Source organism: Thermobia domestica, chromosome 9 (genome assembly GCF_964235325.1).
Source record: "Thermobia domestica chromosome 9, izTheDome1.hap1.1, whole genome shotgun sequence".
NCBI lineage: Eukaryota > Metazoa > Arthropoda > Insecta > Zygentoma > Lepismatidae > Thermobia > Thermobia domestica.
Genome location: NC_137462.1, coordinates 88,511,878 through 88,533,370, shown reverse-complemented (window position 1 = coordinate 88,533,370; position 21,493 = coordinate 88,511,878). Strand labels below are relative to the sequence as shown.

Sequence of the window (21,493 nt, the reverse complement as noted above, 5' to 3'; positions counted from 1 at the left end):
GGAAAACAAGTGGCCAGGGTGCGAAGAAAACAAAGAAGTGCCAATACGAGGACCAAATTCAATTCCTGAGAAGATTCTTGCAGACCAGGGTGACGCATAGTACTTTGGCTCCAGTAGATCATTTAAATGATGATGATGACGAAGAAAGGGAACAATCATGTTCTGTTGTTTCACCAGTTGCATCCATTGCTGCTTCGTCGTTCTCCATGAAAAGAAAGAACCAGTTCCCAGATCTGGCTGAGGCGTGATGAATTTTATTCAACAAAGGACCAGGTGAGACCAAGAGACATCATCATCAGCAATGAAGAAACTAATGCTATTTTTTGAAGACATTGCCGAAAGCATCGCAACATTTTCAGAAACGGAGCAAGTTGAAATTAAAAAAAGTTATTTTCAACTTGGTAAATAATAAGGAAATGGAAATGTTGTGAAGAATAACAACAACAGGCAATATTGGTTATTCGTTCCAAACAACGGAAAACAACAGTCAGGTATATGCCAGCTTTCTAGAAGCTCAAACCTCCTACTTCACCAATCTCTGATTGGCTCTCCTAGTTCTGGCATTAGAAATGTTTATTATCCTCGATTGTAAGAATGTATATGTATGCCACTGTATATGTATGTTTGAACAAAGAATAAAGTTTGAAATAACATTTAAACAAGAAAGTAAGAAGATGCATATCACATATACATACATACATACAAAGCATTTCATTCCCATCCGTAGATGGCGAGCCGCAGAAGATGACGCCTTCTCTCTGGCCAGAGGTCTAAAAGATTGTAGATTCAAGAAAAGATAGATGGAAATCAGGACATTTATGAGTTTGGAGGAGTATAAGATTCAGCCTTAATTGGCTGTATGGTTGTTAATTATTGTGGTCTAGCGAAGGGCGAAAAAGTGTATTGGACGAGTAAGCTGCCAAGAAATGGAAGGTTAAGGAGGGTATATGTGCGGATGGTCTTGGCATATGCGGCGATCTGGATTATAGTCCGCTGTTTGAGCCTCTCTTTCATAGATTGCCAGCAGATGATCCACAGGTGGGTAGGTGCGACGAGGAAAGGTAGGAGTCTGATCGACAAGGTCTGCAACGATCGGATGAGAATTCGTAATGTGGTGTACGATATAACGGGTTCGGAGACGATAAATGTGATTAAGGAGAAACTGCATTGACGTTTGTTGATAGACAAGTGTGGTTGGTGTTCGGGGTGGCAGTGAAAAGGCTATTCGAATGGCTTGGCGTTCCGATATCTGGAGACGGTCATAGTAATATTTATTGGCTGACGTGAGAGCCAGGCGAGATGTCCGTACGTGATTGCGGGGCGAACAAATACTTTATACGTATAAAGTAGAAGGTTGGAATTTAAGCCCCATGTAGTGCCCTTTAAACGGCTCAGTAAATACAATCGTTTACGGATGTTTTGCTCCCAAGTTCGTAATTCACAGCGCCAGGTCAAATGGCTATCGAAATTCACGCCGAGGTATTTAAGACTATTGCTAAGAGGTATGATGGAGCCCATGACGGGGATGTGTAAACGGTTCGGATTCCGATAATGACAGCATTTATGTTTTTAAGGTTCGAAGAGCGTCATTTGCATTTTAGTTGGATTTATCTTGAGTTTCCATTTTAGGCACCAGGCGAGCAGATCATCTATTGCAGTTTGTAGCTGTGTTGATATGCGATCCACGGACGATCCCAGGGCAAGATAGGCCGTGTCATCAGCATATTGAAAGGCATGCATCGGTGAAGGTGGGAGAGGTATGTCTGAAACATATAGGATATATAAGAGGAGGGATAAAACCGACCCCTGTGGTTCTCCAGCCTTTAAGGGGAAGGCAGTTGATTGTGCGTCAATGATCTGGATGAAAGCACGCCTTTGAGATAAAAAGTTGGAAATGAGGCGGACATATGGAAGAGATAGAAGTTTTTGAAGTTTATAAAGCGATCCCTCATGCCATACCGTATCAAAAGCCCGTTCAATGTCAAAGGATATCAGGACCGCAGGAAGATGTTTATTATAGTGATTGGCGATCAGAGAAGAGAGTTTCAGGAGCTGGTCTGATGTGGCAAAAAATGGTCTGAAGCCGGCCTGCGTGACTGGAAGGATGTTGTGTTGTTCTATATATATATATATATATATATATATATATATGAAGCCCTTTCACTATGATCCGCTCGAATGTCTTACTGAGTACTGTAGTGAGGCTGATGGGTCTGTATGCAGTGATCTCCGTGAGATTCTTCCCTGTTTTAAGAAATACAATTATTTTAGCTAATTTCCAGGCAGAAGGGAAAAAAGCCCGTGATGAGAATGACGGTGTAGAGGAGCGCTAGCAATCTATGAAAAAGAGGCGGCGCGTGTGACAGCTGGCGATAGGTTATTGAGTCCACCCCCGGTGAGTGTTGCGCCTGTTAGAGAGAACGGAATGAATGTCTGCAGCAGGAATGGGTTGTAGGAGATTAGTGCAGACTGGAGGCTGAGGTGCGAAGTTCGGTTTCAAGAGAGGCTGATGTGGAGTACTTGCTGCGGTGATGCGTTGCTGACTAGGATGAGCGAAAACCGGATCCATATGTGGTGTAAATACTGTTTGGAAATGGTCGGCGAAGGCTTGGGCAATATCTGCATCAGACGCTGGAGCTGTATTATTGATGAGAAGTGGGTATTCCGGTCTATTGGATTGAAAGGTGAGGCGTTTGAATAGTGTCCAGAATTTCGTTGGGTTTTATTCGTTGCGAAGGCGATTGCAAGAAGCGCGCCACATGAGACGTTTTTTGGCTATTACATAAGAGTGGACCATGCGTTGAAATTGTTTATGTAGATGGAAAGAATGTTGGTCCCTGGTGCGTCTGTATTCTGTAAGGTAACCCTGGGAGCGTACGGGCATAAGGAGGTAGAGGAGTCCGGGACTGATGGGTTGTGTTTTTAGGAACTGAATAGTCTGTGCCCTGAATAATAGCGTCGGTGAGCGTTTCGGTGAGTTGGGTGATGTCGACGGAGGTAGTAAGATCTGTGGATGTACCTGCAAGTTTCTCCGTTATAAATGTTTTATATTTTTGCCAGTCGGCCCTATGGAAATTGTATTTAGGAGACGGTATACTGGGAACGGCATCACGGCTAGGGTGAGTAATGGTAAGGAGGACCGGCAGATGGTAGCTCCCGATGGTCCCCAGGACGTCGACAGTTGACAGTGTGACCAGATTGTGAGAGATAAGTACGACATCGGGCGTAGTGTCGGCAAGCAGTCGAGTGGCTTGAGGTATGGGCATGAAGGATGCTTTAGTTGTCAAGAGAAAATCTTCAAAACGTTGCTTTTGTTCTGCGGTGCGTGATGAATAATTAAGATCTGCTAGGAGTACGTATGTATTAAAATGAGTATCCAGGTATGTAAGAAAACGGTAGGGTAGCGGTTGAGTGGAGCGGATGTAAATGGTGGCAACAGTGATAACTTTGTTGGAAAAGTAGACGGTGGTAATGACGCTCTCCGGGTATAAGGTAGGATGAATAGGTGTGACATGTCGGTACGGTAAGAAGGATCTGACGGCCAGCGCAGCGCCACCCCGAGCAACAGGTTGCGGAAAATCTGAACGTAACAGGCGAAAGTGGAGGAAATAGTAAGGTTCTGTGCGTTTGAGAAAGGTTTCGTTTAGTAGAATACAGTCCGCTTGGTAAGCTGTTGCAAGTGTCTCCAGTAAAACCCGATTCTTTGGTAGGGAGCGGATGTTGCAATAAAGCAAGCGGATCGGTCGTCTGTCTTTCGTTCTGTGATTCATGATGGCAGATCTGAATGAAAGTGGAAGTAGGTTGATAAGCCAGAGTAAGTAGCAGCCATGTGAAGGTGAAAAATATCCATGGCTGCTTTAGTGGCGTGGGTGAGTATGGCTTCTCGCTGGTATGGGAAGGTGTTTTGGAGTACTAGTGTAACAAACTGAAGTATGTTCTCTACTGTTGGGGGCGGTAAGAGAGAAGTTTGGGTGCCAGTGGATATTTGAGTGGCCGGATGAAGTCGAAGAGGGAAGTCAGATATTCAGAGAAAGTAAAGAATTCGGTGTATCGCAAACAGCGGAGTGTTGTGCGTACCCGGCTAGGATTAGTAAGGTGCCTGGCGTTTCGCAAACACTAAAAGTGCAGTGCCCCGTACAGGTTATGAGCGGACTGAACAACCAAAGTTAGTGAGTAGCAACAAAGCCCTATCTGAGAAACTGTGCGGCTCGGACCGTGGGGCCGATGTCGGCTTTAAGAAGAACCCTCCGCCCCGTTCTAAGAACTAACTAATGGAACGAACAATTAAACTAACTAGTTATCGCACGACTTGTAGACTTTCGCCTATAGTCGCCAGGTCAGTATGATGCATATCACATCTGTTCATTATAAATATATGCAACACACACACACACACATATATATATATATATATATATATATATATATATATAGAGAGAGAGAGAGAGAGAGAGAGAGAGGGGCCGCGGTGGCTCACTGGTAGAGCGTTCACCTCTGGTGCTAGGGGTCTCGGGTTCAAACCCTGCTCCCGCCAAGTGAACTTTGTGGTGGACAAACACCGTGTGCGTGGGTTTTCTCGGGGTTCTCCCGTTTCCTCCCACGTTGTTCTTTCCACCATTTCATTCATTACTCATTATCACTGTCTCCTTTAGCCTAACCGACATAACCATGGGACGTAAAACTCAAAATTTCATTTCATTTTCATATATATATATATATGCAGCGGTAGTTTAACAAGTTTAAGGACGGTGACGAAACACTCGAAGACGCGCCACGCCGGAAGACCAACACGTCCAAAATGAAGATCTTCAGGCAGAAATTGAAGCGAACAGTAACCAGACATGTGAGGAACTGGGACTACAATTCAATATGAATGGAGAAACCATTCGGTAGCACCTCCATCAACTTGCGAAGCACTACAAGCTGGGTCGATGGGTCCCACATGATTTGACTCCGGGCCAGAAGGCAACGCGAGGAGACACCTGTTTCTTTTCTGTCTCGTCTGAGGAAGGATCAATTTGTGGACAGAGTGTTGACATGTGACGAGATGTGGGTCCTGTACGAAGCTCCACGGTGCCATCATCATTGGTTAGCATCCCATGAACCGGTTTCAAAACAGCCGAAACAGCTATTCGCACTGCTCCAGAAGAAGGCCCTCTTGTGTTTGGTGGACAGCTCGCAGCATCGTGCATCGGGAACTGCTAAAAGCTGGTCAGAGCATCAATGGAACTGGGTACTGTCAGCAGTTGAGCTGTGTTCAAGAGAAACTCAAAACTCTGGAGTCAGCACTTTTGAATTGCAAAATAGTCCTCCTGTTTCAGGACAACGCTAAGCCCCCCGCGACAGATGACTCGGGACACCATTCTACGTCTTGGATGGAAAACACTACTGCATCCGCCATACTCCCCGGACATTGCACAGATTACCACCTGTTCCATTCCTTGGACAATCACCTTAGAGGACGCTAGTTCAAATCTCTAGTAGAGGTGCAAAATGCACTTGATATCTTCGCTTTACGATCCACGAAATTTTACCGCAATGGAATCCAGGGCCTTCTAGAACGTTGGCAGAAGATCGTCGATACTGATGGGGACTATTTTTTATCTTCCAGGTAGTCTTAGGCATGGGCGGCGATTAGGGCCGCCACTTTTCTGAAATGGCCTATTAATGTATATAGTTTCAAGTAGGGAAAATTGTATATTAACATTGATATACAAACATTCAGATCATGTCTTGCCCCCCCCCCCCACTTTTAACGTCCAATCGCCGCCACTGGTCTTAGGTGACATATCGATGTTCGAAGGTGGTGGGCGAAAAAGCGGCAGAACTTTCTTGGTTACCTTATATATATAATATGAACTTTTCTCAAGAGTAATCAGTTAATCAATACAGTTGCTATAACGAGATATTTTTTTATGGTTTTAATACTGAAAAGAAATGGTAATTAAATATATGAATCTACGATGTGTATTATCTACTTTATCATGAAATGAAAATAGGATTCTAAAATATGTATTATTCTATTCAATATGGATTAGAACGTTTTGCATCGCATGATTATTAATTACACGATTTCTTGCTTGTAGTACAACTTATGCTCTTACTAATACCTATGGTTATTCATGTATTACGTTGTACTAACTATTCGCATCTGGTGTTGATTGGTTGTATGATTTTCTGTTCACTATGTGAATTTATTCTATCATTAAACTATTTCATTTATTGGGAGAAAATCAGAATTCTTGAAGGATGAAATAATGAATAAATTAGTGATGTTTTGGAACCATTGGTATTTTCTTTCAATTTTGTTGCTTTTATTTAATGGCATAATATATTCCGTTCCTCTTGGGGGTCATCTCAAACAGATCACCTGCTCTTGTGGGAAGTCTGATTTTCACTAAGTGATCGGAGCTTGATATGTACAACTTCCTGGAAGTCATCTTCGTCGGAGAACTATCTCTGTAATGCGTTAAAACCTCGTGAACAACACACAACAGCAACAGCATTTTTTACTAATATATCTTTCCATTACTTTTCTCTTACAATGAAATGATTTATTTTATTTTCATTTATCCTTTTTTTTTTATTTTACTGTTATCTGTTTAACACTAAAATTGTTCAAATTTGAAATGAATTTTCGAAACTATTCTTTACGATTAACAAAAAATTGGCTGCTTACCAATGAATCCTCCCTTGGAAAGCCTAAATATTTTTCAGACGTTTCGGAACTCAAAATGGTTTCGTCCTCAGTAACAAGGTGAAAAGGATTAAAACGGATAGGAGATAAAAAGTGTAAAACAAGGAATAAATACTACTAAATAGATTCTGAAATGTGACGAGCTGAGCGAAGTGCAAAAGGAATGATGAATCAAAGATAGCGCGGTGTTTGTTACGTCACTATTGCCAGACTCAAAATATGCGTCAAAGGTAGGTACCCAAATTCTATCAATGTTGCCAGTATCCAGATCCAAAGCAGGCTTGTATTTATGAATAAAGAAAGATTTTTAATCTCTCGTTGTTTCTTTGTTTTTGCTGATCCTATTACATTAACCTGTTTTATACTATGTGTAAGCTTATGTTGTTTTAAATGAAGCGCCAATCCCGACATGCCCTCTTCTTGTGACTTTTTTGAATGTCTAATATGTTCCTTAATTCGAGTGTTTATTCCTTGCGTTTCGTTTGGCCTATATATGAGGAGTTACATTCGAATTGAACGCGGTAAATGCCTGACTTATTTAGTGGATCAACAAAATAACTTAAATCCGGTGAGATGTTTTTGTAGGCTTTTAGAGGGGATACTTGAAGCAGGCATGTTATGCTTTGCAAGAATACGTTTAATTTTTTGTCGATAATTGTGGAAAATAAGGAATTCCTATTCAAGTTTTTGCATCTTTGGAAGTAACTGTGTTTGAGGCTTGCACCGATCTACGTGTTTGATTAAACCACTTTTGTAAAGTATATAACTTGTAACCTTTTTTTTTTTTTTTTTTTTCTATTTTGTATAAAACCTATATTTTGTCATTAACATCTTTGGACGATCACAAATTAATAATGCTCTGCGAAAGATTTCTTCCAAATATTGATCTTGTACAGTGGCGGATGAGCTGACTATTGATGTATGTAAGTAGTGCCTACATTGGGTTTTTGATATACTTTTGTTACATTCTTTACGAATTTACTAAAAGAGTATAATGAATAACTTAAGAGCAGAAACATAACATTTTAATAATTTTATTTATTTCCAAGTTTAAAAAATCAACAATAATCCTTTACAAAACTCACATACATACATACGTATATATACATGTATATTTACATAGTGTACAGTAAATACATTACTTGATATTTACAACACATAAAAGATACATGATTTTAACTGCCTACAATGTGAGATGAATCCCAGAAAATTTTTAAACGATTTTCAGAATTAGCACAAAATTCTTTAAAGTCTTTGAGGAGTTTATTTTGAAAATTCTCGTCTCCAGTAGCTGTGGTAGATGAAGTTTTCCACCTTCTGCTTAGCATATGATTCCACGACCACAAAAATCCAGTCTGCAAAACAACAATACATATGAAGGATATAGAATGCACTTATTGTTAGCATGCTTAATGAATACCATATCTAAGGAAACACCAGAAAAAAAAAATATGGAAATTAGAAATGAATAACAATGTACGGTAGACTTCTATCTTTTCTCATAAATGGAAGTTCTATATTTATGGAAAATAATAAAACATATAAAATGAGTAAAAATAAAAGCCCTTTTGTGTATTCGGAATTATGTACATAAAAATTTCTTCATCTCTTTGGCGAAGGTTTTATTCGTAATTATAGTCTTTATACGACTATCTGAAGTGAATAGTGGATAATCTTCAAAACAACTGTGTGCTGTTAAAGATATTTGCTACAATATGTTTCACTGGAATTTTGTACCAATTTCAATACTATTTTTATATCAAAATCGTAGCACTATATATTAGACCAGTAGTTCTCAAAGTGGGGTCCGTGGGACCTAGCCAGGGGGTCCGCGAGGTCTAAACATTTTATAATAAAATGTGTTATAATAAAATGGAACTCACAGCTGTTAAGGAAGAAGTATTCTTAAGATTAAGAAACTACATCTGTGGACAGTACGAGTACAAAACAATAACTATTCATCATAATTTTTATATACAAATTTTCTATTCTTTTATTTTGAAAGTGTTCAATGTAAGGATTCATTTAAAATGGAAATGTGAATAAATTCTTAACTTGGTAAATACATTCTTAATTAAAATAAGGTAATACGTGCTTCAGTGTTTTTAAAATTTTCATCTCTAAGGATGGAAAGAAAATAATTTCTATAATATCAAAATGTCCTTTCTTTATTCAGAAAATGACCACTCTAAGAATGCTCAAGTTGGGTGTATGCTTTTTAGTACATAATCTGTTCATTACAAATATGACAGCATTTTCGAAAATTCCAAATCTGAAGGGGAAAAAGGAGGACAATTTCTATAATAGTCAAATTCCGGTTTTATATTTATCACACCTTATTCTTGTATGCACAACGGACACTTCTGTAAGTACTGATATAATTTAGCGACCATTTATTTTCTTACACAATGAATCCCCTTTGTGTATCATCTCAGGTTTTGCTTAGGAGGATGGGGGAGCAAGACTCTGATATACACAGAGTTTCACATTTTTACTATCGATTAAAACGTATATACATCCCAAACTCATAGGGGGAGTAACTACTTCGTCTTCCCTCCCCAAATGACGCCCTTGCTTACGCAAATTATTAAAGAATTAGTTTTTAGAATGAACACCTTTTCATATTGCTTTTCGTTTAAGAATAAACATTAGACTGTGGTGTATTGGAGTTTAGCGTCCCTTTCAACATCGAGGTTATATGAAACGTGGACCTATTGTTTAAGTCCAATCTGAATTACATCATGAATAGATCATGGTTTCCTGCTCCGAAATAAACGTTAGAGAGAAGAGAAAAAGAGCTGTCATTTTGTTAAATATATATGTTCTAATGTGCTATACTACACAGCTGTATACATTTTTTACATTCAAATATGAATGATCTTTCTCAGTAAAATGCAGACTCTTTATATATATATATGTTTTCGTTGATAGGATTCGAACTCATTAAAATGAATATAAAATGAATATTGGTACGCGAATCCTTTACGTTATCCACTAGGTCAAGAGCAGATAGCTATTAGCCTTCTTTATTTCTGTTACTCTTCTATTTACGTGTACCTTCCAAGAATTTAATCTGTTACCATGTAGTATGCTAAATTTGATTTTAATAATCTTTTCCACCATATTTTATAACTGTTTTCTACATACCACCTGAATATGTACTTGGAGACAATATCCAGATGGTCTATTTCTATTAGGCAATACGCATGTTGCTTCGTAATAGAATGGGGAAAATAGCAGATCTGAGGGACGTAAGAATATAGGTTCAACTCTTCGGACTTAGACTCTGGAAAGCAGTCTCGGTTTTTGTTAACAGAAGTGTACAAAGAGGTTAACTTGGAACCAAATTAATTGTATGTGGGCAGTATACAATTGTATGAGGGAGTTTATAAGCGAAGACTCCATGATACGCACCTGTCACTTCACTGGTGAATTACATGCCTGCATAAGTAATAGCCTTCCACACACATTAAATTTGTAAAATGTTGCGTTTTGTACTGATGAAATACAAATCGTTGTTCGGATACTGTGCAGGTCTTACATCTGCTACATTTTCTCCAGAATTTTCATCGTTGTTCTCTGGAGATATGCTTGAACTTGCATGGTTTGGCATGCATTGTTTCATACATTCACCATCTTCTGCGTAGGATTTGATTCGAAATTATGTTCGTGTAAAAATTTACTCTTAATGCACGCTAATTGGTACAATACAATTGGTTTCAATAAACTTCTTTACACAAAATACACGCTAATGAACGAACCAGCGCTCTACGGCTACTCAAATCCAAGATCTTTAATATATCAGCACAAGTTCACCTTGCTCTTCCAATATTTTTACTAAGTTGTACTGCGAATCTAAACTAAGTACTTCACACTGCATAAGGTAATAGTAGGAGCAATGATGTTACAGTTGCTATGTACAGATTTGTTGACAGTAAGCTCTGTGGAATAAAAAAAATTTAGCCAACAATTGTCGATAATGAAAGGGAACGGATTACAATGAATTTTGCATTGTACTGTATATTCGTTATGATGCTGAACTGATTTACAATTAAATTGTAATAATGACATTCCTTACCCAAAATTAGAAAGAGCAGAGGTGCAAGAAACTAAAATAAATAATACATGGATCCTATATTTTAAAATGGAGTAATTCTTCACTGAATATTTTAATGTTTGGTTGAAAATTTTAACTTGGAAACAGCCCTATGATTTTCATAAAATTCAATGGATCTACCGTTTTCGGATGAAAGAAAGCAATTTAGCAAGATTTCGACTCTTTAATTTAGGAGCGATTCTCGGAAAACTCACTGAACACTGAAATATTAAAACTTTTGTTTCTTCAGAAAGTGCGATGTACAGCAATATTCTAGGACGATATCATCGACAATTGGCTACAAAATATTTTAGTCTACAATGAAAAAGATATTAATTTACTCAATAACCTCAAAAACTCAACAATCTAATAATTTAGAAGAACTACGAATACGTTTTGAGCTTATTGGCAAGATTGCTCTTCAAGAGGTTTACATTTTAATGCACTAATTTACTATTTCATTGTATCCATAATTTTTCAAGTAATATAATAAAACTATTCGTAATACTAGCAAAAGTATTTGGAAATTGGAAGTTTATAGCTTCCTCCAAGGGAAAACCATGCTACGTCACTGATTACGGGTGTCATCATTGATTTCTGTACAACAGAATTGTGTTGGTTATTCATATTGAACGTTCCGGACTAACAGTACATGCGTTAATTGAAAGCTGATTTTGTTATTACAAAATTCTAATAGAATTAATTAACACAATCTCCTAGTACTAACTTGTCAAAGGAGATCAAATATGCACAGGAAAGTCATTATTTTAACAAAATGTCAGTTACAGTATATACAAAAAATTATTGGACACAGGCGTACCATTCTAGCAGTAACCTGCTACAGGAGACATGTGGAGAACTTTGAGCAACAGAGAATCAGATCTGGTATCTCTCGGCTATGATGAAACGACAATATGGCCTATTATACTACTAGGTAGTAGACGTAAGATGCGCTTTAAATTTAGGAAGTTCTCTTTTACGTGACTAGAAAATACATACCCTTTTTTCTTCTCTGTAATCGTCCCTATATTTACCGCTCACATGGCGTGTTATATATTCCTCATGAGGACTTGATACTACTTCCGGATGAATAGAATACCTCTTGCCTTCTCCGAATCGACTTGTTCGAGCCATTGTATTTGTAGGAGTGACCGTGTGATGAGGACAGGGCTCCGAGGGTATCATGATAAATGCATTGCCTGTGAGATGCACATACTGATGATGATGTGACGTCGAAGTCCTAGTCCCTGACGTCGATCCAAAAGAATCGTACGTTGAGGATGATTCTATAAGGCACGGGAGAAAGCCAAATTTCGCAACAATGGCTTCTTGAAAAAGAAAAAGTCGCTGACTCCAACTATCTTCAGGAAATTCTGGAAAGTTAAAAAAAAGCTTAAATTACAAATTAAATTTTATGTTCATGAATGATTAGTTCATATTATACCTTCCAATAGACTTTCTCGAAACTCTCAAACACATAGTAATACGCGCTACAAAAATTGCTTGTTTCTCGGAAAACTTTTCCGAAATAAATCTTGATGCCTTATATAATTCAATATACCTGTTTTGGTTTTATGAAGAAATTAAGACTTAAAACGTGACAAAACTATTAAATTGTTCAATGGGTGGAGACATTAAAATGAAACTTTCAATAAAGGGGTAGGACCTTTGTTGTTCACTACACGTAATTAATTGTACCTTCATTTATTCCGGCTTTTTCTTTGGTATATTTTTGTCATCCGGAAATGCGTTCTGAAGAAAAAGTGGACTTTATTTACATAACATTTAAGAAGATACGATTATAAATACAATGGATTTAGCTTTGTACCATGTCGTTACCTTCTTATCAAAGGATCATTTCACTCAACTCTGTGACGTTTTTCGACATCCCATCCAACTGTTTGCTGGAGTTTACTTTCCTCTACATCATCTAAATTATATTAGTGTCCTGTTTTGTAAAATAAAAAGTAAGACTGCAATGAAGTTTACTGGATAATAAATTTTAGGAGTAGATCCGAATACACTATGATCTTACATTTTACTTTTCATTTCAACGTCTCTGTACCTTGCAGGGTCTTCGGAAAGTAGCTAAACTGGTATGGCAAGACAGTCTCCTCCCTATTCTACGCAGAAGTTCGCTCATGTGTCATAAACAGCTATGGATCATCCACCAGTTAAACTACCATCGGACGGGTGCCACAAGAAAGTCAATCATTACCGCAATTTATATTGCGAAACGAAAATGGACAATGGAAAGAGTGGGACGTCCTTAGAACTTAAGCACCTATTAACTTCATAGATCAGTCGTCTTTTGCTCAGTGTTTACGTGACAATTGGACATGGTTTTGGATAAATTCTTGCCAACAACAGCATGAATCTGATTTAATCAACCAAGTTGCAGGATACCATTTCATGTAGAGGATGATGAATATGTGGACACTCTTACCTACAAAAACACATCACAATACTAAGGAAAGGTTATTCAAGATTGTTTAATGCATTGCTAAACAAAGCATCTTTTCTGCTCATGAAAGCTGATGCTGCGTCACACAGCTACGAAAACTCAAAAAGAGACTGGCAAAACAAGATATCCGAAAGTTTATTTAAACCAGTTTGTCATTTGACATGAACCACACGTTTAATGAGACAACATTTCTGTAAAGATGCTTTCTGTGGAGAGATTGTATTAGTTTGATTTATTTAATCTCTTTTCTACACTGAGAATATATGAAACAGGGCCTACTGTTTAAATTGGGATTCGGTATTAAAGCATTTGTGTGCCGAGTGGATTAACATTATATAGATTATGAAAGAGAATCTCACTGATTCCATGCCTAACCGGGATTTAGCTTGAAGAAAACAAGCAGTGGGGCAAATATATTTAGAATGCATAAACACCTTTTGTGTCTAGATGATGCCATTATACGTATAAGCAACTATATCCAAATATTAGGACATTATTTATTTACGGTTGTTTTTAGGTTAATAACATAAAGTGTGCTCGCTTACCTTCAAATAGATGCACTTTATTTTCTCTAAGGCACTCTATGTCCAATGGAACGAAAACTGGTCCACGCAACGGATCTGACTTTAATGTAAATGGTAAGGCAAACGGATCACTAGGAATAGGTATCAACTGAATGCCACATGTTTGACTTTTTCTTGCCCAACCCATTATCTAGAACACAAAAGGGGGTAACTCAATACACTACTTTAAATACACTGACAATGACTCTTATATATGAGGCTACATTAATTAACTAATGAATAGAAATAGGAAACAAATTTAAATAAACTATTAATTACATGTTATTTAAAAACAACCATTATTAGTAACTTAGCATTTATTTTAAAATTCTAATGACCATGTATTACCAAAGTGATTTAGTGTTCTTTGATAAACCGTGGAATAACACTATGGTAAATGTAATAAAAGTTACCATTTGTTTGGTTTTAATGAAAATTGACAACGAGGAAACAGCAACACAGTAATTTACTCAACTGCTTCATCAATCATGTTAGTTTCACATTATCACGAACTACAGAATGCTAGCAGAGTAGTATGAACCATTGGATATTATTGTAAGAATCATGCTATACTGATGCATATGAAGGACGAGAAAAGAAAGAAAGAAAGAAAAAAGTCAGTACAACTCAGACCTTAAATTATATCATTGGTTTTCTCATGTCTAACGTTTTGTATTTTTACACTTTACTATACATGTAGTACAACGAATTACACTATCAACTGAGAATAAATATATGAGATCACAATGGAAAAAATTTCTAATTAACAGAGCCGAAGAAAGATTTTAACTAGAAAGATATATAATGTGTAAGATTTCATTTTACGCAAATTATTCTGTATAAATAAAATGAAAATTAATACCTTGATTTGCGTGGAAATTCACTTGGAGCCCTTTTACATTGACTAAACAACCAGGTTTAAAGTTAGGATTGTCTTGACAAATAATGGGACTATAGCTTTAATTCCTAATTACAGTTAATGAGTCGGAATTACAAATGTTCGTCGTGTGTATTTGACTTAAATTTATTTAAAAAAAATAATGTTTAGAAAATTTATTTATTTATTTACGAACGTAATTTCAGATACAGCTTAACACTAATTTACATTGGTATATTTAACAAATCTAATAATATAAACAATAACATCTAAAGTAATAACGCGAGCTCATGTTATTCGGATTCCACGTTAAGCTGTAGGTCCACGTCTCATATAGCCTCCGTGCTGAAAGGGACGCTAAACTAAACATCAAATCAAATTAAAAAAGAAGTAATAATAACAAGAAAGGCTGACAATAGCAGACTATAATTTATCCACTAAAACGATGTAGTTGTACAGAGTCCTATGCAGCTTCAGCATTATAGAAATCGGTGTGTGTGATATTTCGTTTTATAACTGCAGAAGCTTGTGGAACACAGAATGTTGAAGTACTGAAAATCTAGGTCGTACTATATGGAAGAGATGTGTGTTACATGTTTACCTGAATGGAACTAGGAAATACAATTTTGAGAGTAGTGTTTCGGACATGAGTTGACCATCTGTACGTTTATGCAGATATTTGAGATCATTGATTTTATGACAAGTGTTGGGTAGTTGAATATTCAGTGTTCGCAACAGTTCGTGGTTTGTCATCGCACATGTGGGAGGTGCTCTGAAACGTACTATTGCGAAGAAAAAGTTTAGGACTGAGTTTAACAGAGGCAGGTTTATAGAAGCGGCCAATGTCCGGATAAATGAACAATATTCCATTTTAGGAGAAATTGTTGCCCTGTAAAACACTGCTAAAGAAACGAGAATCCATATTTCTATTAATCTGTACAGGAGTCCTACAATGCGCATTGATTATTTCGTTACTGTGTTTATATGTTCTGTAGAAATTAGTTTTGTGTCAAAAGTAACTCCCGAGATCCTTGACTACTGACTAGCAAACCGTTTATGCTGCATGAGATGTGAAAAATATTTTTCTTTAAGAAAAATGTTATCGAACTACTCGTTTCGGGATTCACTTTATGAGCCATTTGTTACACCAAGAGAAAAAATTATCTATGTCGTTTTGAAATAGCTCGGAATCTTCTGCACTGTTAACTTTTCTGAAGAATTTGCAGTCGTCTGCAAATAATAAGATTCCGCTGGAAGCTGAGTTGAGTTGAGTTGATTTTGAGTTTGACGTCCCGTTCAGCAGCGAGGCTATATGAGACGTGGCCCTACTGATTAACGTGGAATTTGAATAACATGAGCTCCCGCCGGGAATCGAGCCGGGCCTCCCACGCCACAGGCGCGTACGCTAACCGCTCAGCTGCTGGAAGCTGAGTTTAAGTGACTAGATAGGTCATCCATGAACAATATGAATAAAAGTAATCCAAGTACACTCCACTGTGCTACTCCGGATTTTACAGGTAGTGTTACAGGTAGAGAGTTAGAAATCGATCCCGCCAATACAACTCTCTGGGTGAGACTTTGTAGGTAGCTAATCAATAAAGATAAGAGTGACCCATGAATACGAATCTATTACAGATTTTGTAAAGTAGATATGGATGGTTAATGGAATCGGAGGCTTTAGATAATACGAAACAGATGGTGTCTAGTGGTGGATTGTTGAAAATTCTGTTTATACCATGATTAAGCATGTTACTTATGTTGATAAGACAAGAGCTATTGGACACGAAGCCATGTTGGACTATGTTAATATGGAAGAGGTAAATTTGAAAAGTCTGGCTTTGTTCATTTTCTCGCAGGTGATGGATATGTTTGAGAGAACCGAAATAGGCCTATAGGATGACACGTGATTTTTCGGTTCGGATTTATAGAAGAGGAAGGGACGAGCTGTTTGCCAAGAGAAGGAAAAATAGCCTTCTATGAAACACATGTTAAAATAAGCGTAAGTGAAAAAATAAATAAATAGATGTTGTGGAATGCAGGCAGAAAGATCGTGCTTATATTGTTAGGGCCTGAGACTCTCTACGATGGGAAACACAATAAGTGATTCAACCTCTGGGAAAATGGTAGATATATGAGAATGAATGGACAAATAGACTGAATAGGGGAGAAAGCAGAAGGTGTATTTGCATTTTAGTTACAAAAGAATTCATTAAAAATTTGTTCTTTCATCATCTTCTGCACTTGATCCGCCATTGTACTCACAAAAGGTAGAGGAGAACTTTAAGATCTAGATCTGTTAAGAAATCAGAAGTGTTTAGGGTTGTTGATGCTGGTGTCTGAAATTTTTAAAACATAATATAAATATCTGCACCTTAGTTTTTTTTTTTTTTTTTTTTTTTTTGTGTGTGTGTGTGTGTGTGTGTGTGATGCCAGAAAACATATTATGTTATTTAAAAATCCACACCATACTTCTTACACTCTTTTTATTCGCAATGTGTGGCGAGTCTTTTCGTCGTATCTTGGATATTTTTTTATTTTTTATTTATTTATTTATTTATTTTTTTTTGTATTTTGGTCTATACAATGTAGATAACCCACTGCAATACCTGTAATGTTTTACAAATTTTACCCCACGGAAACCTTCCCTAGGCACACAGAAACTTTCTTCTTGAGTTGAGTCGTTGACTATTGGGGGAGGAAGAGGGACGGGGAACGCAGAAGGTCACTTCCTGATACTCGTGGTCTGAAAAAGCAAATTTTTAGACGGGACAACATTCTCTGGGGAGAAAGTTGAAATGACATAATCTAAGTTGTTGCTTTTACGCGTATTATGCATATTAAATTGTCTCAAATCGAGTCTATGAATAAAATAGTCCATAAAGAAAGCGACATTTGCTCCTGATGCTATCCCATGTTCATTGTCGATCCATTTCAGGCCCACGTTATAGTAAAAGAAACGAAAGAGTTGTGGCAGGGCTGATGGAAGTGATTCATGGCACGCTTCAAGTAAATATTGAGGGCTGTTTCTATGTGGTCTGTAGAAATACACAAAAAACAAATTTGTATTTTTGGCCAGACGTACCTCGTTCCAAACAATTTTACACTCACGTACGAGGTCATTCCATGCTCTGCTGGCCCATTTATTATTGATACACACTAACACTCCTTCCCCGTGAGTCTTACGGTAATTTCTGTGTATAGATAACTGATTAGAACATTGCACTTCACTGCCACTTACCGATTTGTTCTACCACGATTCACTCATCACTAAACAGTCATATTCCAGTAACTCATTGGTATTAACAGCACAGTGTGTAAGTTTGTTTCTAATGCTTTGTATGTTTTAATAATATAATTTAAAGATGGTTTTCCGATTACTGCACTTCGCATCAGGATTTACCTGGACATCATCACACAGTACACTAACCCCAGAAAGTGGTACATCTGATTTGTCACACTTTTCCTAAGTGAAATCACGCTGACACGACCACCTCACTGATTTCTTGCCATTTATGTTGAAAATGGTAAAGTGCAACTAGGGATTATGCTGTAGCAGCAAGATATAATTGTCCTTCTGCATTGCCAGCTTAGTATTGTGTGTGATGGACTGTCAATGACAGACTTCAGTCGTAATCTTACTACAAGAATCACAATAGAAATGACAAGATAGAGAGACAGCAGTCAAAATATTAATTCTGAGAAATTAAATGTAAAAGATGTTTGGCGATTTTGTTGGATAGCTTTATAGCAACAGGCGAGAACCTGTATCTAATTACAGTTAACTAAAAGTACCAGCACAATAAAGGAAGGTGTTTAATAGTTTCACAAGAAAAAGAAGAGGCAAATATGAAGATCTAACAGAACTCGCACTCTCTTGGAATAGAAGTTTACCCTCTGACGGCGGAAAGAGAAGGATAGTCGTTGGAAATCTGGTAAAAGTGAGTTCCCATGCAAATCAAGGAAATAATGTTATTTTATTTATACTGATATATACATACAGGATGCGGCAAATATTTGAGAATACATAGTATAAGTGACACAGCATCCTGTGTCACTGTAACACATCCCTTTTTGTTGCAGGTAAACACGGCAAACCCTACACTAACCCAGGAAATGAAGAGGCATGCAGTCATCGTCTCCTTGGCTGCAGGACATGCCGATTCCAAGATCGAGGGCACTCGCAAGAGAGAAGCAGGTTGACGAGGCCACCATTTGACGTGTGGTGTATGAAGACCTCCGTTACAAGTCGTACGTGATGCGGAGAGACCAGTTCATGTCCACGAGAACCAAGGTGAATAGAGTGACCCGCGCCAAGTGCCTTTTGAACGAGCTGAAACATCCCGAGCAGTCAGAAATGCTCTGGTTCTTCTCGGATGAGAAAATCTTCGTCCAGGACCAAAAGGCGAACTGTAGAAATGATCGGTGGCTGTGTAAAATACCCGAGGAGGTTCCGACCGTCATGCACACCAAGTTCCCCGTCTCCGTGATGGTTCTGGGGGTCGTGAGCAGTGAGGGTAACATGATGCCTCCACATTTCTTTAGTCAAGGTACCAGAGTCAACGCCGTCGCTTACACCGATGTGTTGAAGATGGTTGTGCAGCCCTGGATTATTGCTATAACACGTGGCAGGCCATATGTTTTTCAGCAGGACTTTGCTCCCGTCCATACGGCCCATTCAACCAAGAATGGTTGGCCACGAATGTTCACGACCACGTCACCCCAAACATGTGGCCCCCAGCTCCCCTGATATCAACCCTTTGGACTTTTACCTCTAGGGCATGGTTAAGAGGGCCTCTAATAAGCATCCATACAATAACGTTGCGGCTCTCAGGGCAGCCAATTTGGATGTCATGACAAACATTCCCAGGACCCACCTCAATCATGCCTGCCGACGATTTCGACACCGTTTAGAGGTTGATATTGCGGTAGATGGCGGTTTCATAGAATGATATCCTGTATTGGGTCTGTCTTCACGTGTACATATTGTTCAATGGTCATTAAATGCTCTATCTTCCGTCTCTGCTCCTTTCTCCACGGATGTTATTTGTTCTCAAATAGCTGCTGTACCCTGTATATTAGGAATTAACATGAACTCTATTAAAAGTACAAACTCTTCAATAAATTACATTTCTAAATTGTCACTCGGAATTTTATTAAAAAGAAATTGACCACTAAAAAATAAATCTCACACATTTGAGAAGCAAAATGTAACACATACGTTTTGATATCTAGAACTTTACTGTTTTGATATCCTGATATGAATCTATCTTTAATTACTTCCATGTGTGAGCTGTACAAAAATCTGAGACACAAGTGTTCTTCCTCTTAGACAGATGTTAGACAGTCACAAAAATAATTCAGAAATAAACTTTCACCAGAATGTCTAGTTCTTCCGTGAGAAATATACCATATGAAGGGTAAGGGGAAAAAACAAGGAATGTCCATGTGCGTGCTTTTTCGGGTGCTTGGTCCTATCTGTTGGTGACTCTTGGTACTATTTGACTGTATATGCCATGCATGCGTAGATGTAGAAATATCCATGTAAAAAGGGGCAAAAAAGTTGACTAACCCTATTCTTTTTACGCTGTTTTCAATATTAAAACGCCGTTTTCTCGAAAATGCAATTTTGTGACATTCCTTCTTTTTTCCCCTTACCCTTCATATGTCTTCACAGTGTATATCAGTAAAATTACGAATTACTATATGAAGGAAATGGGCCGAACAAATCAGCTATTTTATAACACACAAAGCATGTTTGGCTTCCAAGCCAACAAAAATATGTTTAAGCAAAAATTTACTCATTTTTAGTGATTAAATTATATTACATTAAATTGTACTGTATTATTATATTTATATATAATAATATGTGTTGATTACAATACCTAACGCGAATTTAAAGTTGCAGGACACTAGAATTTTCAAACTTACCAATTCAGCCATGATAACACCTGTAGCTGCAACCCACTGTACGGCAAACTCATAAGCTTGGTCGGGCTCAAAAACAGATTGATATCTTGTATGGCCCCATTCTATTCGATCGCTTTTGGCATTGATATCTATTTCTAGGTGTGTATGCTTATAGCGAGGTACTGAAATAATAATAATAATAATAATGATAAAAAGTTGGCAAAAATAAAGAAAACGTATAGGAAACTGAGTGTGTATAGTGAGGTAGGATATTACAGAAAATTAAGACCAGGGAAGTGGTTTGTGGACAGGATGAAAAATGTGTCTTTCTCCAATTTCTTTTTGAAGGACATAGAAGGGTCAAGAGGAAAGGTTTTAAATATATCTATGCGGAAGATGTGGTCAAGTTTACTGTTGTGATCGGTTGTGTTCTAGGACAGGCAGACGGGGAAATTGAGTGTTACATATCAAGGTTTCGCAGTATAAAGGGCTGGACAACGGGTGCCTTTAGGTGGAAGAATCAGAAATACTGAAATGGTAAGAAGTGAGTGTTATTCTCGTGATTGAATGTTGGAAGTTCTATACGGTATCAAATACAGAACACGTGTTACATCTGAATTTCCTGGTAGTTCTTTGGTGGTATGGAGGTTAGGACCTTCGGTAAACGAATTAAGGTTGGATCGAACAAGCCTTTTTGATTTTGGGTATACGATAACAAATAAATCTTGTTTCTGTAGAGAACGCACGCTGAAATAGTATTGGATAAGGAAGTCTGATGTGGAGGATTTTACAGAATTCTTAGTTTCACGACTTTTGTCTTCGAGTGTCTTTTGTTTGTTTGTTTTCGATATTTTTCCTTCACAATAAGGTTGATGCGGTATCCAGAGTT

At 37.7% G+C, this 21,493-nt stretch overlaps 1 protein-coding gene across 5 annotated transcripts in view; it reads right to left on the bottom strand.

The window, feature by feature from the left end:
* Positions 1 to 7,715: 7,715 nt before the first annotated feature.
* Positions 7,716 to 21,493, bottom strand: part of Iml1 (GATOR complex protein Iml1) — a 172,219-nt gene continuing 158,441 nt past the window's right edge. For all 5 annotated transcript variants that reach the window (XM_081771495.1, XM_081771497.1, XM_081771499.1 and 2 more), the window contains 4 exons: positions 20,626 to 20,786; positions 13,803 to 13,971; positions 11,793 to 12,166; positions 7,716 to 8,052 (listed from right to left, as the gene is read on the bottom strand). In XM_081771495.1, the coding sequence (XP_081627621.1) occupies positions 7,873 to 8,052; positions 11,793 to 12,166; positions 13,803 to 13,971; positions 20,626 to 20,786 (884 nt within the window). In that variant the 3' untranslated portion in view covers positions 7,716 to 7,872. The remainder of the gene's footprint in view (positions 8,053 to 11,792; positions 12,167 to 13,802; positions 13,972 to 20,625; positions 20,787 to 21,493) is intronic.